Here is a 26,480-nt window from a genome sequence, read left to right on the forward strand (position 1 = left end):
GATCTTTAGCAAACTGCAGATGAGCAGCAATGTTCTTTTGAGGAGCAGTGGCTTTCTCCTTGCAACCCTGCCATGCAAACCATTGTTGTTCAGTGTTCTCCTGATGGTGGACTCATGAACATTAACATTAGCCAATGTGAGAGAGGCCTTCAGTTGCTTAGAAGTTACCCTGGGGTCCTTTGTGACCTCGCCGACTATTACACGCCTTGCTCTTGAAGTGATCTTTGTTGGTCGACCACTCCTGGGGAGGATAACAATGGTCTTGAATTTCCTCCATTTGTACACAACTTTCTGACTGTGGATTGGTGGAGTCCAAACTCTTTAGAGATGGTTTTGTAACCTTTTCCAGCCTGATGAGCATCAACAACGCTTTTTCTGAGGTCCTCAGAAATCTCCTTTGTTCGTGCCATGATACACTTCCACAAACATGTGTTGTGAAGATCAGACTTTGATAGATCCCTGTTCTTTAAATAAAACAGGGTGCCCACTCACACCTGATTGTCATCCCATTGATTGAAAACACCTGACTCGAATTTCACCTTCAAATGAACTGCTAATCCTAGAGGTTCACATACTTTTGCCGCTCACAGATATGTAATATTGGATCATTTTCCTCAATAAATAAATGACCAAGTATAATATTTTTGTCTCGTTTGTTTAACTGGGTTCTCTTTATCTACTTTTAGGACTTGTGTGAAAATCTGATGATGTTTTAGGTCATATTTATGCAGAAATATAGAAAATTCTAAAGGGTTCACAAACTTTCAAGCACCACTGTAAGGCTCTTTTGCGCAGTAATATGCAAATCAGCTCATTACACTTGAACACCAATGAGATCGCCTCCCCTGAAGCACTGGCAATTCAGCACCAAGGACAGCACCTGCAGCCAAAACAAAATGATGTCCATGTGTGCCTGAGGCTGGAGCAGCTTGAATCAATAGTGCTTCAGATGTTGTTCGGATTCGTGATCCATGCAAGTTGTTGTCTTGCCATCCAACCACTAGTCCACTACTCCAAAGTGGAGTCCGCAAAGACAAAAAGGGTTTGAATTACCAAAAGCCTTCTTCTCCAACCCTTTGGTGTTGTTTCCCTGCTTTACTACTGCCAGCTGTGTGAGAGTGGTGTAAACAGTGGGTTCCAGCCAAACCTAATGGTCTTCTGCATGATGGTGAAACACCATCTCATACAGAGAAGCCACAACAAAACTCTCAGAGGACCACTGTACCCAGGATGCCTAAACCTTTCTTTCACTCCACCACCCCTTCTTCAGTCTCACTAAAATACCCTTCTTGGGTTTAAACTACTAGCATTGGTGTGTTGTGTCTATTAATCTACTGTTTGACCACATCACACACTGAAAGCTATGGCCCATGCTATCAAGGGTTAGAACTGTCTGTATTTACAGTGAACATACTGCTAGGGTAACTGCACTAACAGTTGTGTTCTAGGAACAGTGTTCAGCATAATTACATGAAAAAAGTCTGAATACAGAAGTACTAGTGCATTACATAAATTTGCTGCACTGAAACGAAACTGATCTCGACCTTGGTATGGATTGATAATTAATTATAGCATTATATAAATGGTATTATGTGGGTGGAATATTTCTGAAGTCTTGCTGAGGCTTCTAGCAATTTAAACTAAGCTAGAAGCAGCTCTACTACTGTACATGAAATTACATGAAAACTTGAATTTCTCTGCTATTTTGTTTACTTGGGTCAATAGCTCCTGGATTAACCCCCCCCCCAAAAAAAGCACACCCTGGATGATGTTTAATGCTTAGCGTTAGAGCAGTAAACCATGCTTGGTTTGTTTTTATTCAGTGGGAACAGGGGCCACATGGCACCTCTTAGCTCTATAGCTGGAGAAAAAAAATCCCTAGTTTCATAATCACTGGCAACTCAGATGTAATTAGTCATTAGGATTCATCCTACGGCCCCATCACCCTGGAGGAGTCTTCTCATGGCCTTGCAGGGGTGGAGTGCGTCAGAGGGGTATCTGTGTGTGAGGAGGATGTATGAAAATGAGGTTCAGGAGAGTGTGGAACAGCATATAATGTGTTTGTGTGTGTGTAGTGGGTATATGTAGATTGGCAATGAATATCTGACGATCTGAGTGCTAATACTGTGTGTTTATGTGCGCCTTGGTGAATATAAGCACACACTGTTCCTTAGCAGAGAAAATGGAATAAGATCATGTAATATTCTGTGGCTGATGGGATTGCATTGCAAGTAATGATATCAGAAATATGCAGGCATATGAACAGTATGCATAAAAAAAGTCCATTAGCAAACACAGTACTGTGTAAATCTCTTAGACACATGAAAAGAAATACTGTAGAGCCAAGATGAGTTCAAAATCATTACGGTAAATGTTTCTACATGAAAAAAACTATAAAGAGCAGTAAACAGTAACAAATGAAACAAAGTCAATATCTGGTGTGATGACCCTTTGTTTTAAAAATAATAGCAGTCTCGGGTACAGTTTGTGCAGTTTTATACGGAAATGAGCTGTAAGTTTTATTAAGTATCTTGTAGAACCAGCCACAGTTCATCTGGAAACTTGGACTGTCGCACTTGCTTCTTTATTTTTCAGCAAAACCCAGTAGCCTTCATTGTATTGCTTTTTTTTGTTTGAAAAGTGGTCTTTTACATAATATGCTGCTTTCTTTACTGACATACAAACATTTTTCTGCAACATTTAATTTTGTGCTGGGAAACTAATGTTTGTTATTTTAAAATGTTTTTGTACTGACTCAATAATGTAGAAATCATATATCCATAAGTCATGAGATATGTTTTGTGCTCAAAACGCAAACACATGGTGGCTTATGTGTTGGGTCTTGGCAGTGGCATGTGTGTTTAAATTGGCATTCTGTTCCATCAGTGCATATTGGGCAGACTAGTGGTACTTGCCGCAGGGGAGGAGATCCTATGAAACCAAGCTAACAGTTATGCAATGCAAGCTGTGACAAAGGATTCCTCTTTACACACACAAACACAAAAAACAAACAAACAAAAAAAAAGTTGTTTGCACGTGGAATTGTGTGCATGTTTGACCACAAAGCATGCCTCATCATGTACAAAAATAAGCCTACATTCTGTATATGAGATAATGAAAGACTATAAATCTATATGGCCAAATTTTTGTGAGTGAGTGATTGATTTTTGGCTGATTGTGATTGTCAGTGTGTGTGATGACTGAGAAGTTGCCCCATGGATACCTGTGACCTGGTCAACGAGGATACGTGAAGTGATGATTCGTCCATACTGGGAGAAAAGTTGCTCCAGCTCTTTCTGGGTCATGGTCTTAGGCAGGCCACTCACGTACAGGTTAGCATCACGGATAGAGGCTGAGCTGGGCCGTGCATATGACACCTGAGAGAGAACACACACACACACACAGTCAGGTTGGCGGGTCTGAGGATGGTAGAGAATTTCTTGAAAACATTTTGTGTATGCTCTGGGGTTCCCCCATATCACAGTGAGGTGTGAATGCTATTTGTAGGTTTGCATATTTTGCAGTCCTCCATACTGAACTGACAAATATCACTCTGGAACCTTCTGTCTCTGCTCGAAGTGAGAGCCAAACCATTGCACTGTCTCATCTCACACACACACACACACACACACACACACACACACACACACACACACACACACACACACCCTCTCTTTCGCACATACCCTCGCACAATATGCTCTCACCCTCCTCAACTTGTCAAAGTCAGTAGCACCTTGGACAGCTCCTCTCACACATACACACTGCTTCATTCTCCATGTCACTCTGACAAACTTTCTCTTCGAGTTACTGAATATCACTCATACAATATTCACACATTGAGGTAAAACACACACACACACACACACACACACACACACACACACACACACACACACACACACACACACATGTTGAGATAAATCAAATTAAGGCATGGCTTTCCCTTTCTCTGAGTGTCTCATTAGAGCAGATCAGTGATGGTTATATCTGTCCTCTCGTGACTTTCCCCTGCCATTAGGAGCAGGAGCAGGCACTGCCTTCCATGTTTCCATCACTGCTGACATTTGGGTTCCAGAGCCATCCAATGCTGTTACAGTCATAAATATAGCAAGCTGAAGACATGATCCATTCAGGAGTAATCTCCTGAAATCCAGTTAAAGTGCGAAGGCAAAAGGCACAGAGCCCTGGCAGCATCCCTGCCCTGCCTTCTGCTCTGTTTCTCATTTATTTGATTTTTTTTACACTTCCTTTTTTCACCCTCTCTTCTTTTCTTTCCATGTCAAGCAGCTCCAGATGCCGGATCTATCAACACCCTGTCTGCATGCGAAGAGTGTGTGTGTGTGCGCTACTTAGAAAGAAGTATGTGTTTGTGTGTCTGAATGATATGTGTAAGAGTGATGAGTGTGTGCGTGTCTGCTTCTTTGCATGAAGCTCTGCTCTTTGCACCCTTCGTATTATTTTTCCTCTCACACCTCAACAGGAAGGCAGATCTGGAGTTTGGCTGTGAAACAGGAAAGCGTCACGAAGGCAGGAGGGTGTCTGTGTGTTTGCATTTCGTGTGTACTACCTCAGAGTGTGAAAGGGGAGATCAGGGGTGAGACTCGCACTGTCTCCTTCACTCTCTCTTTTCCTCCATTTCTCTCTCACACATTTCTATTTCTGTCCCTGTTAGACAGCACCATGTTCTGATTGTTGTCCTTCCTGTCAATCTGCATTAGCTTAGAGTCTCTCAGCCTGATTTAGGTGTGACTTATAAAAGAAACCTATAAAAAGTCATGACTGAAATGTACATTAAATGGAATATGATATATTTCTCTTTTCTGTCTCTATCTGTTCACCTCCATTCTTTGTTAGACAACCTTAGAGGCTGGAGAGACCTATGGCTCACAGTGTGTGTTTCAAGAGGATGATGACCTTCAAACATTCTTATTTGTTGAATTGCAAGAGAGGATTTCATTCTTTTCATGCCCTCTTGCTGCATTAGTGGAAGAAAAAGCCCCTATTGAGTTGTCTGGCATTAGTCTAAAGGAAAGATTTCACACAGCGAAAGACAGGAGAGTGAGACTAAAACCTGATCAAAGAGAGGAGACGGAATCAGCATCACCAGTGCTGCATGCTGTGATGGATGGATGGATGGATGGAGAAACTCTGAGGAAAAGAGAGGTAGAAAGGTAAAAGTATTAGAGTACTCTCAAGAAGGTTGGGATTAGAGGGTGTCCCACTGGGAGAATCACAGTGTGGACTGCCTTGGCTTGGTTGTGTTGTCTTTTGTATATGTGAGCGAGAGAGAATGGGAATATATGAGGGAGTGAGAGAGAGAGAGAGAGAGAGAGAGAGAGAGAGAGAGAGAGAAAATATCATGCATGGTGGGTGCATGGGAGAAGTGTCTTTGTGTGAAAATGCATCATAGGAAAAGCAAGAAACTTGGATCACTGGGGGTCATTAGAGCACCTTGCATGAAATGCGACAACAAAACGCCTCTGGGCTCAAAAGCTTCAGCCTCACATCCGTTTCACCGCCACAGGACTGGTCTATGGTGTGGAGCACAGACCCAGTGACATATGTTAAAGTGTTGGTACTGTGCTGCTGGGAATGTGTGTGCGTGTGTGTGTGTGTGTGCGCGCACTCCTGCTGCCCAAACAGTGAGAGATGAGCATGTGTGCAGTGAGAAGCTGTGACGATGAGCAAACACACACACGGTGACTCATTTCATCTCTGACGGGCTCCAAACTGAGGCTGAAACCAGCACTACAGTCAAGTCACCACAAACCCACACACACACAGACACTAAGCCACCTGCTCCTGGCCCTCTGGAAACCACCCGTGTTTGTGTTTATCCCAGTTTCAACAACAGTTTTTGTGGGGTTTTTTCTCTCGATCTCCATTCCTCCCTTTCTCTGTCTGTCTCTTTTTTCCTCCCAGGCAGCACAGCCCAAACGAATGGATGCTGTATTTTCATGTCAGCCTAAGCACAGGAAATCCAATCTGATTAGATTAGCAAAGATGTAACTGAGGCCGGGGATTATATGCCAGATGATCACACAAACAACCCGATTACACCATGACTCAGACTAAAAAGGAGCAGAGGCGAACATTCGCAGTTAAAAATCATTTGCTATTTGCAAAATCCACAGAATTACATTTTTTTTTTAGCTATATTTCAAATATGATGTACCAATGACATATTGCCACCAGAGAGCACATTCTCAGTCTTCCTCACCTCTCTAACTGGGTTTACAGTATAACAAAAACACACTGGGGTGACTACTGAGCGTTTTAGCATCTTTTCATTATACATTCTATTTTTCCTTTTTCGTGTGACTCCATGATTTGACATTTGGAGATGCATTTGCATATCAATTACACTATTTTCCCTTTTCTCCCTGCAGTCGCTCTCCTATTTCCTTCTGCATCTTAATGAGGCGGATTTCCCCTCCTCTTGCTTTTGTGTTGCAGCACCGCAGCCCAGCACGAGTCAATACACACCACATGTGCTAATCAATGCAGCTCCACTGGCAGAAATGGTGACAGGAAACATTCAGTGAATTGACTCGTGCAGTTGGGAGAAATGGCTGATGACTAATTGGGGAGGAAAGCAGGAGCGTACGTACTGCCACCCAAATGAGATATTGTTCCATTACTGTCATACGATCTCATAACAAAATCAGCGACGTGTTCACACACACCCCTTACCATACACACACATTTGCCTTCTAATAGTATGGCTGGTATTCAACCATACCTTGATAGTTTTGGTTTGAAGTCTGAGTCCATTTAATGTGTTGATGGCTTTCTCTGCATCCTTTGGGTCAATGTAGTTGACAAAACCATATCCAAGACTCTGTCCTGCGTGAGAGAGAGAGAGAGAGAGAGAGAGAGAGAGAGAATATGTTATCACTCTACAGCATTAGCATGTATGACGCCCACAACTGTGTGTGGGCGTTAAAAATACGTTTTCCACTGGAAACCTCTGACAGTGTCTCAACTTGAATGTTCAATCAAAATCATTCTCTCCCCACTGTCTGCTGCTTGGACAGCTAAGCTGCCACCAGCATAACAGATTCCCTGCAGTACCAGCAGCTGCATTGCTAGCAGCGTTTGTCTTCCTCCTCTGGCTTTCTTGAAACATTTTGCCACACAAGTGCAGGACAGCTCTGATGAGGAGTGCAATGCTCATCCGCATTTATTGAAACAGACATGCCCAAGTCCACAGCGCATACACAAAGTGAATCGTAAATGCCAGACAGCAATATTGCCCCAAATGCTGAAAATCAGCAAGGGAAATTGGAGCCAAATGCTCTTGTCTTGTTTTCGACACGACATCCAGCCCTTTTCAAAAAGCGGACATCTTCATTTATCGCGATTGCACAGACAAAATTCCTAAATCCTATACTTTCTTGTGCGTTACATTTGGAATTGCTGTATGTACAATAAAATTTGTGTTCATCAAATGTGAGTAGGCAGCTCATACAGGCAAACGTAAGCTTAATATTCACTCATTTGTCAGAGCTGCCAGGGGTGTGTATGTAATTGCCAGGCACGTGAATATCACTGATGATTTACATACACACTTTCAGACAAATAACCATATGTGATGTAAAAATCCCTCCCTGAAATTCTTCAATGAAACAATCCATCTCACCCAAATACAATAACACTGCCTACGCTATGGAGCACTAGAGGACACATTTTTCTCTGAAATGTTGGAAATGATTAGTAGTAGTAGGAGTAATAATATTAGTAGCAGAAATAGGAAAAGTAGTCGTAGTAGAAGTAGTAAAAGGAGTAGTAATATTAGTAACAGTAGTAGTATTAGTATATACTATTATATGGACACGAGTGTTTTCCTGGGAAATACGCCACTCGTATTTTTCATACGAGCTACATCTGGGACATGGAGAAATTGCTACTGTCATTTTTACAAGTTTGTTTACATTCCAAGCGAAAATGATTTTGCTGGACATTTTGTATAAAGTTTTTATTTATCGAATTTGCAAAAAAAAAAGAAATTGCCTCGCTCACTCGTGAGATATACATTCACGACTCGAAGATAAACTTCATACCACCATGTAATATCCTCTCTCTCTCTCTCTCTCTCTCTATATATATATATATATATATATATATATTATTCGATCCACATTCACTGGATATGAGCAATCGTGCACTCTGATTGGCTACTCTACTACTAGGAGACAATTAGCTCATATACCGTGAGTAGAGAAAAACAAAATGGTGGAGCGCATCAAGTCAGATTTATCACTTTGTTATCAAGTATTTAAAAGAAAAAGAATACACCCCCCCCCCCCCCCCCCCCCCCCATATCTCCTGTTCCACACTCCAGTCCAGGAGGTGGTGCCAAACCGCCAAAAAAAAGGAAAAGAAAATGCGGCGCGTGTTACTGAACCAACCAAGAATGAAATAAAAACTCTACTCAAAAACAAAACCCCCCAAAATAAAAAAGCAACAAAATATAGAATAAAAGTATTTGAAGGTAAGAACATATATATTTTTTTTATTTTTCAAGAAGTGTTATTATAGCATTTTTCACAAATTGCTACTGTCATTTTGCCAGTTTGTTTACATTCTAAGCGGAAATTACCTTGTTGGATGTTTTGTATAAAGTTCGAATTTGCAAAAAATAAAAATGCTGTTTCTCAAAATCCAGTGAATGTAGATAGAATAAAACAGTTATTCCACTCAATCTCGGCACAACGCGCCTCGTCAGCTATCAGCTCATATCCGGCTCAATTTCATGGAATAACTGTTAAATGTCTTTGTAATATGTAGTAGTCGAGCGGCGGCTACAATTATCAACACCTTAATGATCTTTTGGCCATTGCAATAGTAGAAACGAGTTTCAATACGTAAATTGTGCATGAATAATTACTCAAACTTCCACTGGAAAAAAATGAGTTGATTCCGATTACTTAGTGTATCAGATCATGTGACACCGTTCCACAATTATCGACACCATTGTCCATAGTTATCGACATCCAGATTATTATTTATTTTAAAAAAAATAATCGGTATGTGGTATTAAGTTAACAAAACAGTTTTTATTTAAAATTTGCTTTACGTAGACTTATATTTAGTACAAAACATATTTTCTATAAATATATCTGTTGGTGTTTACGTAAATGAGGAAGTAATTCTCAGAGGCGATTCTAGAGTCTGTTGTGGCCCCAAGCAAAAATTTCCAGGGGGCCCTTCTGACCAGTGTTCATCACCAATATGTTATAAATAATCTGACACCAATGAAAAATGTATGAAACCAAAGTTTTTTAAATTCCAAATGTGAAACTACAATGGTAAAGAACAATAAAAACAATAAAAAACAAAATAAATAAGCCCTCGGGCCCCGACTCTCAGGGGGCCCCTGGGCCAGGGGGCCCCAAGCAGTTACCTGCCTTGCCTGTTCACAAGCTGCACGTCTGGTAATTCTAATGTTTGTAAACAAATGAGCTGATAATGTTTAACCTGTCAGAAAATCTTTTTGTTCCACTTTCTACCCACTTTCTAAGTATTTTCGTAGATTGCATTTCATTAATCATTCGTTGTTGTTTGTATTAATTTCTAGTTTTGTAGTTTACCAATAAATGTCAGCAGGCAATCGACATTGTAACCGCATGAAAATCCAGGTCAAAGGTCGCATGTCATTCCTCGAACCAAAATATAAAATGTCTACTGATATTGTAATATGTGGTAGATATTTACAACAAACTGCAAAAAAAAAAAAATTCTGAATGGAATAGAAAAATCTGAATATTTCAAGCATGTAATTTTTTTATATGCTTGGAATTTAATTGTGGTCTAAATTCTATTTATTGCAATAGGATTCCAAATACTCTATAAGCATTCCATTCTGTTTTGAATCAGAAAAAAATTATTATAAATCACAGCACTTTTATTTTTTTTAAAGTACTTCATTGACTTCAACAATGTTACACAAAGCTCGATCCATAACAGTTGTAAATGTCACTTAATTCCACAGGGTATCGATAATGGTGGACACCGGTGAAAGTGATCACTATTATCGAAACATCACGTGACTTCTCAAACGCGTGTTTAGATACAAATACGATACGATATCATGAAATATCGGTGAATTTGATCAGTAAAAACATGTCCATGATCTTTCCACCATGCTTACCTGCGATGATGACGTCTAGGTTTTCCTCAAACTGCTGACTGTGCTGAAAAAAACTTTCATCTAAGGTAACGAGCTGTGTCATCAGATGACAAAATCAAAGGGCGAGGGCGGTCTTCCGGTTGATTAATTAACCAGTAATAACTGTTGTAACTGAAACTCACCTTTGTAAAATAGTTTTTTTATTGGTAAATCTGAAAAGGTGTCGATAATTATGGACTCGATAATTGTAAAAGTAGTCGTAACAGTAGCAGCAGTAATAATATTAGTAGTAGAAATAGTAGTAATATTAGTAATAGAAATCCTAAAAAATTAGTAGTAGAATTATGAAAAGAAGTAGTAGTGGTAGTAATATTCATCTCATTATCTCTAGCCGCTTTATCCTTCTACAGGGTCACAGGCAAGCTGGAGCCTATCCCAGCTGACTATGGGCGAAAGGCGGGGTACACCCTGGACAAGTCGCCAGGTCATCACAGGGCTGACACATAGACACAGACAACCATTCACACTCACATTCACACCTACGCCCAATTTAGAGTCACCAGTTAACCTAACCTGCATGTCTTTGGACTGTGGGGGAAACCGGAGCACCCGGAGGAAACCCACGCGGACACGGGGAGAACATGCAAACTCCGCACAGAAAGGCCCTCGCCGGCCACGGGGCTCGAACCCGGACCTTCTTGCTGTGAGGCGACAGCGCTAACCACTACACCACCGTGCCGCCCGGTAGTAATATTAGTAGAAATAAAAGTAGTAGTGTTGGTGTTGGTAGTGTAGAAAATACTGTATATTGTCCTCTTTTATCTACATCTCGCAGAAGTCATTCACTGTGTGTGTGTGTGTGTGTGTGTGTGTGTGTGTGTGTTAGAACTAAGAGTCTAACTCATTTACCAACTAAAAAAGAGAAATGAAATATGCTTGTGTTTGGCAGATGGGAAGGGATCATAGGAAAGTTTCAGGTTTGTTTTTTTTTAATATTGAAGTAATTCTTTCATTAATAACTCGAATAAATTCCAATCCAAGCACTGAGAACAGCCACCTCAATCAAATGTTGCACTGATTCTCACAGTAAATCTGTCTCTGTTCTCTGCAGCAAAATGCTGAGTACAAACTTTAAAGAAATGATGGAAATGTCATCTCTTCTTCTTCTGGCTGAAATTATTCTTTCTCCTTCTCAAGTGCTCACTCAAACTCACACACACACACGAGCACACAAAAGTTGTGAGAATGGTCGTATGTGAAGGTCAAGAGACAAATAATTCATTAACAGCGGAGTGTATGGGAGGTTGTGGGTTGCTCATGTGCAGTTACACAATGTATTATCATGTTTGAAATGACTAATTTGCTTATATTTTGGGAGACACAACCAACTCAGTTCATTAGGAAATATTGCTGGCAGGTATAAACAAAATTTAATAAATGCAGGAGTGGGCAGGATTGGTCAGAGTTGCTTGGGGAATGAACAGGAGTGGGCTTTAAAAAAAAAAGCTACACACACACACACACACACACACACCACGAGACTGGACAATACATCTATTATTAAAAACAGAGAATAAGAGAGAAGGTTTCCTTACTACATGAGCACTCAGGCACACACACAGGCCTACCTATGTACTTATTTAATCTTTCATCAGCTCAATAGCACAAAAATACATTATTGATGATATATACTGTTCATAATAGAAATAGGAAATAGGATTTCAGGTGTATGTAAGATTACATCCAAGAAGAGCTGAGAGGAAAAACTGAACCAAAGTAAGAGAAATGCATCTTTTCTAAACTAAAGAAATGATCCTCAAAAACTCCACTGGGACAACAAGGCAGTAAACATTTGGTGGTAAAGTGGGATATTAACCCAATTAAATTCAATTAGATTAATGGATACATTAACTTATATATCGTAATTGCCAGTTTAAATGAAAAAAAAACAAAACGAAATGATACATTGCACTGTTAATGAGCTTTTAATGAGCATGCATCTCCCCATTTTCTGACTTTCAATTCCCTCAAGCAAGCTTACCACCTCGGCAAAAAGAGAAACGTTTGAAAGGAATTTTTTCACCCACAGCGGCACACAGCATAATGCCAACTAAGTGTTAAAATAATGAATAATGTTTTGTTAACTATTTTACATTTATGTAACAGAAGTTTAACACTGGGCGGCACGGTGGTGTAGTGGTTAGCGCTGTCGCCTCACAGCAAGAAGGTCCGGGTTCGAGCCCCGTGGCCGGCGAGGGCCTTTCTGTGCGGAGTTTGCATGTTCTCCCCGTGTCCGCGTGGGTTTCCTCCGGGTGCTCCGGTTTCCCCCACAGTCCAAAGACATGCAGGTTAGGTTAACTGGTGACTCTAAATTGACCGTAGGTGTGTAAGAGTGTGAATGGTTGTCTGTGTCTATGTGTCAGCCCTGTGATGACCTGGTGACTTGTCCAGGGTGTACCCCGCCTTTCGCCCGTAGTCAGCTGGGATAGGCTCCAGCTTGCCTGCGACCCTGTAGAACAGTATAAAGTGGCTAGAGATGATGAGATGAAGCTTATCGCTATTTTCGGTACTGTAGAGGATCTGTGAACAGTGCGTGTTGTGTTTGTTGCAGATCCTAATCAAGGTGCAATGCAGCATGTGTGAGTGAATAAATGACATGAGCCGATGTTGTGATCTTTAGAACAGCTGTCCTCTTGTCATCATGACTACTAACGATTATGGGTATGGAGGGGAAGAGGAAATAGCCGCAGCTCCCTGTGTGTCCTGTTAGAAAAGGATCTAGAGAGAAAGACAGATGTTTCGAGATGACCTTAAGGATCTGCGACGAAACATTGATACCATAAACCCCCAACCCAGAATTTGCATTATGTAAAATGAGGCCTGGTAGGTGTGCAGCATTCTTTATACACAAACACAAAACAGCCATGCCATTGTTTTCTTCTGAGTGTTTATTTGCGCAAGCACACACACACACTATACGACTTTCTATTGCGATGTAACATATTTGAGTAATTTGTGTCTCCAGTAGCATGACAGTCTACTCTCAAAATCTTCATGCCAGACTGGAACTCTGAATATTTCAAACTCGGGCTGAATGATTTAAATGACTGAAGCATCATTTAAAGGCCCAGTGCTTTCATTGATTGAGAATGAGATAAAAAAATTGAGTTAAACACTACACTGCCTGCAGCAATCTTCTCGTTCTCAAACTCTATGGCAGCCATGTTCTGTCTTTTCACTCGAGTCAGGTGGCGGTGCAGAATTGCGTCTCTGTGCAGGAGGAAGAATGGGAAGAACGGCTCTGCGAAAAGAAATGTGACAGCTCTGTAAGCATCTGATTCTAACTCACCTTGATGGTATGAAGCTTCCTGGCTACACAACAATGAAATGTGTTTGGTCAGTCTAAAATTTTGTCAGATTTAGGATGTGGAAGGCAAAGAAGGGAAGGAGAAAGGCCTCTTCAATTTGTCAAAACAAATGTATCACTGGTGTTCCCTGCCTGATATTTTGTCCTTGCTGCAACAGCATCTAGGGATAGTACTGTTCTCTGCCGAGGGAACGTTCCACCATTTTCTAGCTATTCTGCTCTATTAGCAACAGGAGAGAAGACACAAAAATACAAATTAGTTTACGCCTAATCAGAACTCGTTCTTCAATTTGATGGCTAAGGATGAATTTATGACTTTTCTAATTTGCTCGGTTATTTTATATCAAAGGAGACAAAGGCTTGAGTGGAGTGTAATTAGATAATGCGGTGGGTTATGATATAAGTTTGCATTATAAATGTTGTTTATCATCAGCTCTAATGGCTTTAATTCAGCCCATTCATGCTACATAAGCTACATAATTCACTCAAGGCTGGCTAAGTGCTTTCTCAGACAAAAGCTAAAAGCAGCTTTGTATCTTCTGATTGAATTTTGATTAAAGGCTAATATTTCTTTGCTTGCCTCTTTTTAGCCCATTGGCTGACATAGGTGGCAACTCGTAGGCGCTAACTTACAAAAAAAACCTGTACGCAATATATATATATATATATGAGTGATTCCATGCTTATGGGTACTGAAATGGGGACATGAACTTATTTTTAAAAATTCACCTAAAACCATTTCTTTTTTTACCATCAGGTCACAAAACATGTAATCTTTAATGAATGATATGTTAAAAGATAACTTTAATTTTCTGAGATGTAATAAAAACATATTTATATGCCAAAGTCAGAACGTAACAGAAGTGTTGTGGACATATATATTCTCAATTTTAACAATGTAGAATTACTTTTTGAAACATAGGAAGGTGATGTTTTAGCAAATATAATTAATAAACATGTGTAGTAGAATAAACATACACATTCTTTCAATAAGATTAACATGGTATAGAGCTAGATTGTAATTAATTTGTAACAGACGCGAGATGGACAATCGTAACAGAAGTAATGTAACAGACATCAACTTTGGCATATAAATATGTTTTTATTACATCTCAGAAAATTAAAGTTGTCTTTTAACATATCATTCATTCATTCATTAAAGATTACATGTTTTGTGACCTGATGGTAAAAAAAAGAAATGGTTTTAGGTGAATTTTTAAAAATAAGTTCATGTCCCCATTTCAGTACCCATAAGCGTGGATCATATATATATATATATATATATATATATATATATATATATATATATATATGCATACATGGAGAGAGAGAGAATATTACACGGTTGCACTAAGATATGAAGTTTATCTTCAAGCTGTGAACGTATTCACGAGTGAGTGAAGCGAACTTGATTCATTTTCAAGTTAATCAAAAGAATTTTAATTTTGAACCGGTTTGCCATTTTGAAAATACGCGGCTAGTCAGCGGGAAAACGCTACGAGTGTCGTCATCAGAGTGAGATATTGGAAATTATTATCCATACAGGACACACTTTGGATGGAATAAAAACATGTTTTCTATTCTCTTCTCGTGGCTTTCATTCATTTGGTTTGATAGCATGCAATATTGTTAGCATATCGCTTATCCTACGTGTTTTTTTTTATGTCACTCTACCCAATGGAGAATGAGCGTTGAATATGGTTTACGATATTGCATGGTTGTCAAGACAACATGACATCATACGTCGGAGACATAAAATTTCTGCGCTGGCGAGTTACTGTGACAATTTGTAAACAAACATGGCCGCCAGGTTTTCTTTGTTAAATATGGAAGATTTTGAGAGAATTTTCAAAGAGAAAGACGCGTTGAACACCAGAAAGGAATGTGTATGTATAATAATAATAGCTTTTTTTTTTGGTATATCAGATATATTCCAGGGCGGCACGGTGGTGTAGTGGTTAGCGCTGTCGCCTCACAGCAAGAAGGTCCTGGGTTCGAGCCCCGGGGCCGGCGAGGGCCTTTCTGTGCGGAGTTTGCATGTTCTCCCCGTGTCCGCGTGGGTTTCCTCCGGGTGCTCCGGTTTCCCCCACAGTCCAAAGACATGCAGGTTAGGTTAACTGGTGACTCTAAATTGAGCGTAGGTGTGAATGTGAGTGTGAATGGTTGTCTGTGTCTATGTGTCAGCCCTGTGATGACCTGGCGACTTGTCCAGGGTGTACCCCGCCTTTCGCCCATAGTCAGCTGGGATAGGCTCCAGCTTGCCTGCGACCCTGTAGAAGGATAAAGCAGCTAGAGATAATGAGATGAGATATATTCCATTCAGCTAGCATGATATTGAACTTGTCTTTGACTCATTTAATATCATGCTAGCTGAATGGAATATATCTGATATACCTCAACACCAGCCAATATGATTTAAATACGTCACTCGGCTCTGCGATGCATTTTATATGAAAAATGCAAGTTTTTCATCATGAAAAGATAAACTTCATGTCTTCAAGCCAACGTGTGATGTTCTTCTTTATTATATAGATACATTCACAAACAAAAAGTACCCAAATTTATCAAAACAATTCATTGATTTCCTCACGAGTGACATGCAGAGAATTATGTCACGGTTTTGGTTCTCCATGTCCCGTATGTAGCTTGTATGAAAAATACGAGTGGCATATTTCCCAGTAAAACACTTGCATCCATATTATATATAATATAACAAGTTACAATGGCATGAAACAGTTTCACAATAGTGGATTGGACTTGTTTGTTCCGTGTAACTGATTACCGGTTTTAATAAAAACCTTGGTGCTAATTTGCAGGATTTAAATTATATTTTCTACCAAACCTAGTACAATTGCATGATCTAGTGCAAACATAGAGCTGTTTTTATACCGAGTGTGTTTTGCTCTTCTTCTGCAACATGGCCTTAGAATTTGCATTCTTTTAATAGCTTTGCATAAACAATCACACCTCCACCCTGTTGTTACAAATTACACTGTGGTGCGTGAACCTTATCTGATGATTAATATTCTGTGGTGCACCTTAACTCTAGCCTTTGTATAACCAAATGCCAAAAAAACAAAACAAAAAACATTGCATAACGATATTTAATGATCTATAACTACAGGAGCTAGACACTCTTGTGTTCAAATAAATTTTATCAACCATTTATCTGCTAAATATCGTACACATCTCTAAATATACAGTAAACAGCACAGGGTAACTGATGGGATGCTGTCAGCATTTTTCTCTGCCAGGCTAGTGGAACAGCTGGGAGACGGAGGAGCCTCCCGCCCCCGGGTTCTCCCTCTCCCCACTGAGCTGGAGCCTACGGTGAATTGGTGCACAGCCCAAAGTATGTGGGCTGTCTGAAATGGATGAGTGTGTGAGGAGAATGCCGAGCGCAGTGAATATGGGACACCCCAACAAAGCAATGTTAGACCCTCGCACATGACGGAGCTGGCAGCTGCTCCAAAGGCTCCCCAGAAGCCCACGTGATCCTGTGATGTGGAAAGTGAGCTGTAGAATAATCCATGAGCTGATGCTCATTTTTGGTGTAGATACGGTGTATATGGTGTTTAAAGCATACAGTGTTAAATAAGAGCTGAATGATTCATAACTCCAGTTGGAAGCGCATATTTACCACTAGTTTGGTAGCAGATGAACAAAATATATAAAAGACTAATGGCAAAAATGAAAACGCAACAAACGTATTTGTGTCTGTGAGATATTAACTTTATATATAATGCCTAAGTTAAAAAAAAAATGTTTAAAAAAGCAAATCAAGATCATTTTGCCTGCACTGTAAAAAAAAAATAGTTGAGAATACTTGAAATTTAAAGGCAACAGTCTGCATTAAGAATTTTATATTTTGCCAACGATGTGCCCATGATAATCCAAACTATGATAAAACTGTTATCTTTATTAAGAATTCTTAATTAAGTCAATTTTCAATTCCTCATTCTGCCAACATAGATTTCTCTTTTTGCTGAACAGTGGCATTCACAGTAGTGCAAAAAGGCAATTGAGGTTATCACAATTTTTTTTTTTAGATTTTTTGGGGGCTTTTTTCACCTCTGTTTAGATAGGACAACGTAGAGACAGGAAATGAGCGGGAAAGAGAGAGACGGGAAGGGATCAGGAAATGACCTCGGGTCAGAACCGAACCCGGGTCCCTGGATTTATGGTATGGCGCCTTATCCACCTGAGCCACAATTTATCATTAAACTATACATGCCTTTTTTCATTGTTCTACACAATTACAAAACTTCAATATTGAAATAAAGTTTTTAAAACCCACATCATGGGTATGGTGTCGTGGCTCAGGTGGATAAGGCGCCATACCATAAATCCGGGGACCCGGGTTCGATTCCGACCCGAGGTCATTTCCCGATCTCTCCCGCTCATTTCCTGTCTCTACACTGTCCTATCCAAATAAAGGTGAAAAAAGCCCCCCAAAAAAGTCTGATAACCTCAATTGCCTTTTTGCACTACTGTGAATGCCACTGTTCAGCAAAAAGAGAAATCTATGTTGGCAGAATGAGGAATTGAAAATTGACTTAATTAAGAATTCTTAATAAAGATAAGAGTTTTATCATAGTTTGGATGGGCACATCATTGGCAAAACATAAAATTCTTAATGCAGACTGTTGCCTTGAAATTTCAAGTATTCTCAACTATTCTTTTTTTACAGTGTGGGTGAAGGATTATGTTGCATTAAAAGTATCCTAAATACTGTATGCCGTTTTAGTTAACTGTGATTCGGTGAGAAATCACTCCTCATTTCCCCAGCCAAATGTCAGGTATAGAACGTTGATTTCTGCTCCTTGTTCGTCAGAGGAAATGAGACAGTGAAGAAAAGTTAATTGTCAGACAATGTAAATTAGCTTTGGATGCTTTTAGCTTGAATAACAATTACACATTCCCCTGTGCTCTTACTACGCTGAAATTGGAATTCATCAAGGCATCACGTTAATTGTCTCTCCAGCATAAATTCGAATATTCATGATCTCCACTTTACAGAGCGTCACCTCACATTTCTTTTGTCACACCTGCCTTGTGAAACCTCCATCCTTAGTAGCTCTCTGTATAGTTAGTTTGGCTTTATTTTAGTCTCATGCTGATTAAAACACTTCTGACAGAGTACAATTCTGCCACATGGAGCAAATTTCTGCTTCCCCAGCAGGTCTCATCTCATTATCTCTAGCTGCTTTATCCTGTCCTACAGGGTCGCAGGCAAGCTGGAGCCTATCCCAGCTGACTACGGGCAAAAGGTGGGGTACACCCTGGACAAGTCGCCAGGTCATCACAGGGCTGACACATAGACACAGACAACCATTCACACCTACGGTCAATTTAGAGTCACCAGTTAACCTAACCTGCATGTCTTTGGACTGTGGGGGAAACCGGACAACATGCAAACTCCACACAGAAAGGCCCTCGCCAGCCCCGGGGCTCAAACCCGGACCTTCTTGCTGTGAGGCGACAGCGCTAACCACTACACCACCGTGCCGCCCCTCCCCAGCAGCTATTGTCAGGAATTCTTCAGGTATTGTCAGTGTGACTGAGTCTTCACTCAGGTGGAGTGTCCCAGCCTGGGATCGATACCCTGTACTGTTCTAAGATCAGCTGGAGGTCAAGTTTGCACTCAGAATTTGCTTGGACTTGCTACACTCAGGTCAGTATCACGACAGATGTTGGTGATGTTTGGTGTGCGAATGGGATATGCAACTGAACAAACAGATGTACAATGTAGGAGGCTGTTTGATGTCAGCTACATAAATGTTAAACACAGACTGAACTGATGGGAGCATCACTTTGTGTGCCAAGTCATTAAACACCAGCCAGTGATGCCTGTGGTTTGAGAGAGAATGGGAAAACAATGAAGGGAAATGGCAGACATCAAAGGGGATGAGAGTGTGTGTGTGTGCTTTTCGATTTTCCCTTTCAGGGGACATGATAGAACATTGGCCTGAGTGCAAGACAAAGAAAAAGGAGCAGTTTTTCATTTTTAATTGTGCAGTAATTGTTTGCCGCTCACAGAACTCGAACAGAGGACTTTCATTTTAACCCTCCTCCTGAGACGGAAAATCACAGATGCAGTCAATTGGTTGCCCTCCACGACTGTGTTTTGCTTTTTGGATTTGTCATTATAAACACAAGCACATTCATATTTCTGCACCAAATGCATCTAGGCAAACAAACACAGATCCTCGTCAGTTCTACAAACCCATAGATCGGTCTCTATCGTGTCATCTCTACCGATCAGCCCTACGGTATCACTGTCTTCCGACAAACACATTTACATATTCCATTAAGGGTTTTCATTGAAGATTCAGCACAGACCATAAGAAACCTCTCCGCATTACAGTAGTATGTGTTTAGCTCTTTTATTAGTAGTCAGCAGACAGGAGCTGAGACAGCAGCCTTGGCGGAAGATGCATACTTGATTCAGGCCTTTAAAAACAAAGACTTTGCACTATGTTAGCAGCATAGCCATCTGTTTTATTCATGGCCCTAAACAAATCCTCACTGTAATGACTTTTTTTCTACCTTTAAAGCTGGGCTAAAATAGTTTCTGCTGACAAAATATACACAAATAAGAATAAATATAACAACTAACTGGAATGAAACATTTCATTTACTATTTGGTTAAGGTGGCGGCACGGTGGTGTAGTGGTTAGCGCTGTCGCCTCACAGCAAGAAGGTCCTGGGTTCGAGCCCCGGGGCTGGCGAGGGCCTTTCTGTGCGGAGTTTGCATGTTCTCCCCGTGTCCGCGTGGGTTTCCTCCGGGTGCTCCGGTTTCCCCCACAGTCCAAAGACATGCAGGTTAGGTTAACTGGTGACTCTAAATTGACCGTAGGTGTGAATGGTTGTCTGTGTCTATGTGTCAGCCCTGTGATGACCTGGCGACTTGTCCAGGGTGTACCCCGCCTTTCGCCCATAGTCAGCTGGGATAGGCTCCAGCTTGCCTGCGACCCTGTAGAAGGATAAAGCGGCTAGAGATGAGATTTGGTTAAGGTGATGGATTGAAAAAAAGAAGGAGCAAGTTGATGGAGCATGCGTGCACATTTGCATACAGTTTTCTGTACCTACGTATATATTGGCACTTAATAAAGTATTAGGCCTCGAGTCTCTGGTTTATTGCATGCACAGCCAGCTGGTTAGAGAACTGTGCGCGTAAGTGTGTGCCAGAGAAGACGGGTAAACAATTTTCCTTGGCAATTCAATGGGCAGCATTTGGCCGGGCTGTTAGGGAGCAAGAGAGGTAGCTGTTGCTAGAGTTAACTCATCTGCCTGGTGTTTCATCAAAGCTGACAGGAACGAGGGAAAGGAGAAGAAAGTGGAAGAAAAAACCTGCCTGTTGTCACCTTGTCGAAGGAGCCGTCGTGTCTGCTTTTGAACTGCCTGTAAAAGGATTCTCGTATATGTCAAAGTGCTTTGAAAAACAGAGAAGAATCTCTTCTTGCTTGGATTGGTGGCGTGCTGATGAAAATCAAGCGCACTGCACAGGAAGACTGATCTGGTCAAATATTTTGACATTCAGGCACTGAGGCCATCCACGTTCAAACTCCCACTCTCTGTTTCTCTCACTTTCTCTCTCTTCTTCATAACCCTAGGAGTATAGTTAATGATGACAGCAGCCTGAGCATGCAGTCATATTTCATAGAAAATAGGGGTGCTTAGTTAGTCTGAAATTCTGAACGAGGAAATTCAGACTGGCGCCACAGATATCTAACAGTTATAGGTGGTAGAAATGAGTGTATTTATAAAGCATTGTGCTCTCCTGAGCTATTTCAGAGACCTGGTGGAAACAAACCGTACCCATGATTTTGGGTACTTCCTCAAAAAAAAACTGCATACAAGCTTCCTAATGCTTCATAGATGCTTCCTTACTTCAATACTATGACTCGGGGGTATTTATAAAACAGTCATGAACATGGAGCACCACCATTACATTAGAGAAGGTTGAATGAAATGAGATGAGTTGTAGCAATAATTAAGTGGTATTTGAGAAACTACTTGATCTGTGTTATTTGCATGAAGTGCTAGTGCTGCTTGATTTCCCTGATGTACGGAACAGTGACGGAATCGCAGGGTTGAAACATAAAAACAGATTTTAGATCGAATAGCGGACATGCATGAATTTTGGAGACGATTATAAAAAAAATTTTGAACATACCAACCATCCATCCATTATCTGTAGCCGCTCATCCTGTCCTACAGGGTCGCACGCAAGCTGGAGCCTATCCCAGCTGACTATGGGCGAGAGGTGGGGTACACCCTGGATGAGTCGCCAGGTCATCGCAGGGCTGACACGCAGACAACCATTCACACTCACCGTCAGTTTAGAGCCACCAATTAGCCTAACCTGCATGCCTTTGGACTGTGGGGGAAACCGGAGCACTCGGAGGAAACCCACGCGGACAGCATGCAAACGCCACATAAAAAGGCCCTCGCCGCCCTCAAACCCAGGACTTTCTTGCTGTGAGGCAACAGTGCTAACCACTACGCCACCATGCCGCCCGACATACCAAACATTTTCGAGCAATTTGTATTATTAAGATATACTGTATGTTGTCCTTTATCAAATGCAGTTCTTTGGCCTAGCAGGACAAAAATGATCAGTGTCCAAGTTCATTATTTGAGTTCTAATCACCAAAGAGAGATTTAAATAGATTATGATGCAATCTTTTTAAATTTGGGGGTTTATTATCAAGATTTATATTTTCTTTGCATTTTGGAATATGTTCTTTTTGATGTTACACGATAAAAATGTAAAAAACCCAAACACCTTCATATAAACCAGCAGGAAAAAGCACAAAATGGATAACACTGAGGTGGCTGGGGTTTTTTGTTTTGTTTTTTTAAAGATTTCGTGCAGCCTGGGGCCACAGCACAATGACGTGTAGTGTTACAGTCCTAATGAAAGACTTGGAAACTGGTTCTTAACTTTAAATTAGGTGTTATAGTTCATGAAAATGCTAAATGATATAATAGTGTGGAGTGAAAAAAAGTAATAATGTGATTAAAAATTAATCCTCAAACCATATGTAGAGAGAAAACGGTGCCATCTCAGGACTGATGCTCTGCCGTCTGCCTGCTTGCCAATGACTCCAATGACCCACAACACTGGTTTGCTTACGACTCAGACTGTTCCTTGCTGTGATCTGTGACCAGCTCTCTCCCCCTGCCCTTTTCCAAACCCATCTCCTTCTTTTTGTTTAAAAACAAAACAAACAAAAAAAAAACTGGCTTTAGGCTCGGCCCTGGTCTAATGAGATTATCTGGAGCAAAGTGTCACTAAGTAGGATATAAAATGGAAGCCATTATCTGGCATTATCTGTTCACAGCCTCCACATCCATCTGTGTGCCACCCACATGGCCACTAGTGTGGGATTAGCAAGGGAGTGCAGCTTACATACCCCAGTGTGTCCTCTCTCTCATTTGCTCTCTGAGGGCTTAAACATGTGGCCCCTACAGCGTAATGAGCAGCAGGAAGCCTTGAGATCATGGACCAATGCTCTGTGCCATATGAAACACTAGAGCACCCTGCTCCCGAGCCGACCTGCAGCACTGCTTCCCCGATCACTCGTGTGAAGCATTTACTCGATCTGCTGTTTGGGGAAGCGTCAGTAGGCCGTCCTCCATTTCACACCTACGTGGACACTTTGAGGGGATTTGACTGCTTTTATTTCAATTGGACAGACTGGCACTTGTATGTCCCTTATTTTTGGTACCTTTCACACCCACTTCCCACCCTCTGTCAGTGCTTTGCATCGGTTTCTCCCACTTTCCTTCATCTTTGCTTCCTGCAGTACCTGTGATTTTGTCGCGGACCAGCTTGCAGGACTCAATTTCGCCAATGCTGCCGAAAAGGCTGCGGAACTCCTCTTGGGTCATGTTCTGGGGCAGGTAGTTGACGATGAGGTTGGTCTTGCTGTCGTCGTTGGAGCTGCTGGTCTGCATGGGCGACGGGCAACTGCGGTTGTTGCTCGATGGCCCGTTGGCTGTGGCTGGGTTCGGCCCATTCGTCACCTGAGGCTCCATGTTACTGATTATCTGCGGAGAGGGAATGCGGGTAAGACGACCGGAACAAGATGGTGACTCTCTTATTACAGAAGGCCAGTGCTTAAACAAAAACATCATTTCTAATGTGTTTGATTAACAGTTTAAATCTTGAATAAATTGTACTTACTATTACTTACTTTAAACCAAATGAAATGCGTTCATATTTACAAACCTTCTCTAATACAGTTTATCACCTTGATTAGCATTAATACACCAATTTTACGGATCAAATGTAAGTCCCTTCTTCTAAAAACCAGTAGTATAGCTTTCCACGATATTATTTTATGTACACATGCTACATTCCTGAATCACTAGATGTTTTTTCTTTGCCTTGCTTTATCTATCTGTGGTTGTTTTTTGAGTTTGGCTGTGGTTTGTAACTAGGCAGTGTGACAGTAAGAGTGACATGTTTGCTGGTTGTTCAGTTGTGCATTTAAGAACAGGTGTTAGAAGTGCATCATGTCGGCCCTGAGGGAGACGGAGCTTTAGAAGCACCTCGTTCGTTTCTGCCGTCGATTTTATTTTTTTTCTTTCAGGATTTTGAGTGCATGTACACATAATTTCATCAGTCTTTTTTTTTTTTTTGGCGTTGGGTGGTTACAGTTGTGTCAGTTCCTTCTGGGCTGACGCATGTACTAACTGTCCTCTCCTGTCAGAACTGCTCAGAAACAACCAATTATGAAGTGTTGAAAAACTTGGAAGGGTTCAGTTTAGCTTTCGCACCTTTCCATAACTAATGATCCTGACCCCAGGAGACAGCACTGAACACTGTATGAACACAGAGCCGTGATGGCTTTCTCATTGTGGCAGGGTTTTTTTAGAAGCCGGCCACGGGGTCTCACAGGGACATTCATAACTGTCAAAACATTTCATTCGTCACTAAAGTGTTAAAAAAATCCCCTCAGAAGAAACAAACATTGATCACACCTGGGTGAACTCAACCCGTTTGTCACTAGAGGGATGTTACCCAACCATGTTTAATATTCAGCTCTGCTTTTCAGGCGTGGTGTGGAATTCAGACTGAAATCTAAAGTGCAGAGATAGAGAGAGAGAAGAAGAAGAAAAAAAAACATTCTAATGCTTTGTGCTGATAGATTCAAAAGTGGCAAATAATAGAGCGGAGAGTCGAAAACTGAGATCTAAGCTAAAATACAGCCGCTGATATTTTTAGCTGTTCAAGCTACATTTTGTGTTTGTATTCTGAGACTTTGTCCTCCCTTATCAAAAAAAAAAAAAAAGGCATGAAATTGTTGTCCTCTCAGTCTAAAGCTAGGTCAGCATTCACATTTATAAATTACTTCTGATTACGAAACAGAGAAAAATCTCATCAATTTTAAATGTAAAGGCATTACAAATACAAAAGCAACATTAATTAAATTTCCACGACTGTAAATTCTTTAACTAAAGATCCTTGGTTATTATTTTGTTATTACTCTAGAAAAAAAGAGGCTGTACAGCAAACCCGATGGTCTCTCCTATAAGACTTGTATTTACGTTTATTTTTTATCTTGGCACACACATATCCTTGCAATTTCCAGTATGACAAAATGATGCTTGCAACCCAAAGGATGCGAAGCTCTGAGGATGCAAATGTTAATTCCGCTCTTGAAAGTATGCACACAGCAGTGAGACAGAGGCGTGCACAGTGGTAAAATAGGCACCACTGCAACAGGACAAGATTGCTGTGTGTGTGTGTGTGTGGTGGGGGGTGTTTAAGGGGGCATTATTAAGTCTGTTCCTTCTGTGTGTCATTCTGTTATATTCTCCCAGCATGACAGAAGATTAAAAATAATAATTCAATCAAATTAAAGCCTTACACCTGTTAGAGTTGTCCTCCCATTTTTCTCTTTTCCATCTATCTTTTTTAAAAAGCTGTCACATGAGAGAGGCATTTCTAACCACGGCTGCTAAAAGCAATCCTGAAGGATCAGCACACGTTATGGAGCAAATTATATAATATAATGTATAGAATAAATCTTCTCCAACAGCAGAACATTCCTTACAAATGGCGTCTGCACGGAGGTCAGGATGTAGTGTTCAGGAGAAGGCAGCCAGCGATAAAGGAAGGTTGTGCCGTCACAAAAGGCTCGGTGTCAGCCTGAGGACAGACATCAGCTTGCCTCTTATTCAGCTGAACACCAGCCCCAGATTACATTCCTTTATTTCTGCAAATGCAATGGCAGATCTGCCGAGTGTCCCTGAATGCTGTGTCGCTTCGCTCAAGCTGTGTGTATGTATACGTACGTGTGTGTGTGTGTGTGTTAGTGTGCAAATGTGTGTGAGTGGGAAGGAAAGTAGCTCTGCCACTCTGCCTTACATAAGAATGTCAGGATGGGGATAAAAATATAAGGTTCAACCAGCCTAATGTCCCCGAGCCAAGGAGATCCAGAGTTGTGTTGGAGTGTGTATGTTAGCAGCACCATGAACGGATGCCTTTCAGTGTGCCTGTGCTACCTGCCATTTAACCAGTGCACTATAATGGCCTTATTAGTGGGGATGTTGAAATGTCAGGCTCTATTCTAATACATGTTTTCAGTGGTAATGCTCTCCAGTCATTAGAATGGCCCGGGGGCGGTGCCTAGCTCAAGCAAGTTTCATGCCTTTCGTCAACAAAATCTAAGAAGAAAAGAACATGAATCTAGAAAAGCTGACACAGATAGAAATAAAGCAGAACCGTGGCAAATACTGCTATGGTGTTAAACGTGCTTCTGTGTGTTAGATGTCTAAATGTGAGCAGTAAGACTTCATGCTTAGCAAGCTCTGCAATCACAACGCATACAGTACAGTGAAGCAAACTTGATACAAAAACTATCACCGTCTACTAGATGTGCACTATATTACTATAAGCACAAAGCCCCCTTGACATTACTACCCCTAGTTTGCGAGGCCTTTGTTGCCAGCAGGGCAGCA

The 26,480-nt window shown here is 41.0% G+C and overlaps 1 protein-coding gene across 4 annotated transcripts in view; it reads right to left on the reverse strand.

The window, feature by feature from the left end:
* elavl4 (ELAV like neuron-specific RNA binding protein 4) overlaps window positions 1-26,480 on the reverse strand; it is a 90,631-nt gene that overhangs the window by 17,298 nt on the left and 46,853 nt on the right. For 3 of the 4 annotated variants that reach the window (XM_060930856.1, XM_060930860.1, XM_060930859.1), the window contains 3 exons: window positions 23,321-23,561; window positions 6,746-6,849; window positions 3,224-3,377 (listed from right to left, as the gene is read on the reverse strand). In XM_060930856.1, the coding sequence (XP_060786839.1) occupies window positions 3,224-3,377; window positions 6,746-6,849; window positions 23,321-23,561 (499 nt within the window). Of the gene's footprint in view, window positions 1-168; window positions 178-3,223; window positions 3,378-6,745; window positions 6,850-23,320; window positions 23,562-26,480 lie in introns of all 4 variants that reach the window. The other variant, XM_060930857.1, reaches the window with a different exon arrangement.

The sequence above is a fragment of the Neoarius graeffei genome, chromosome 10, assembly GCF_027579695.1.
Source record: "Neoarius graeffei isolate fNeoGra1 chromosome 10, fNeoGra1.pri, whole genome shotgun sequence".
Taxonomy (NCBI): domain Eukaryota; kingdom Metazoa; phylum Chordata; class Actinopteri; order Siluriformes; family Ariidae; genus Neoarius; species Neoarius graeffei.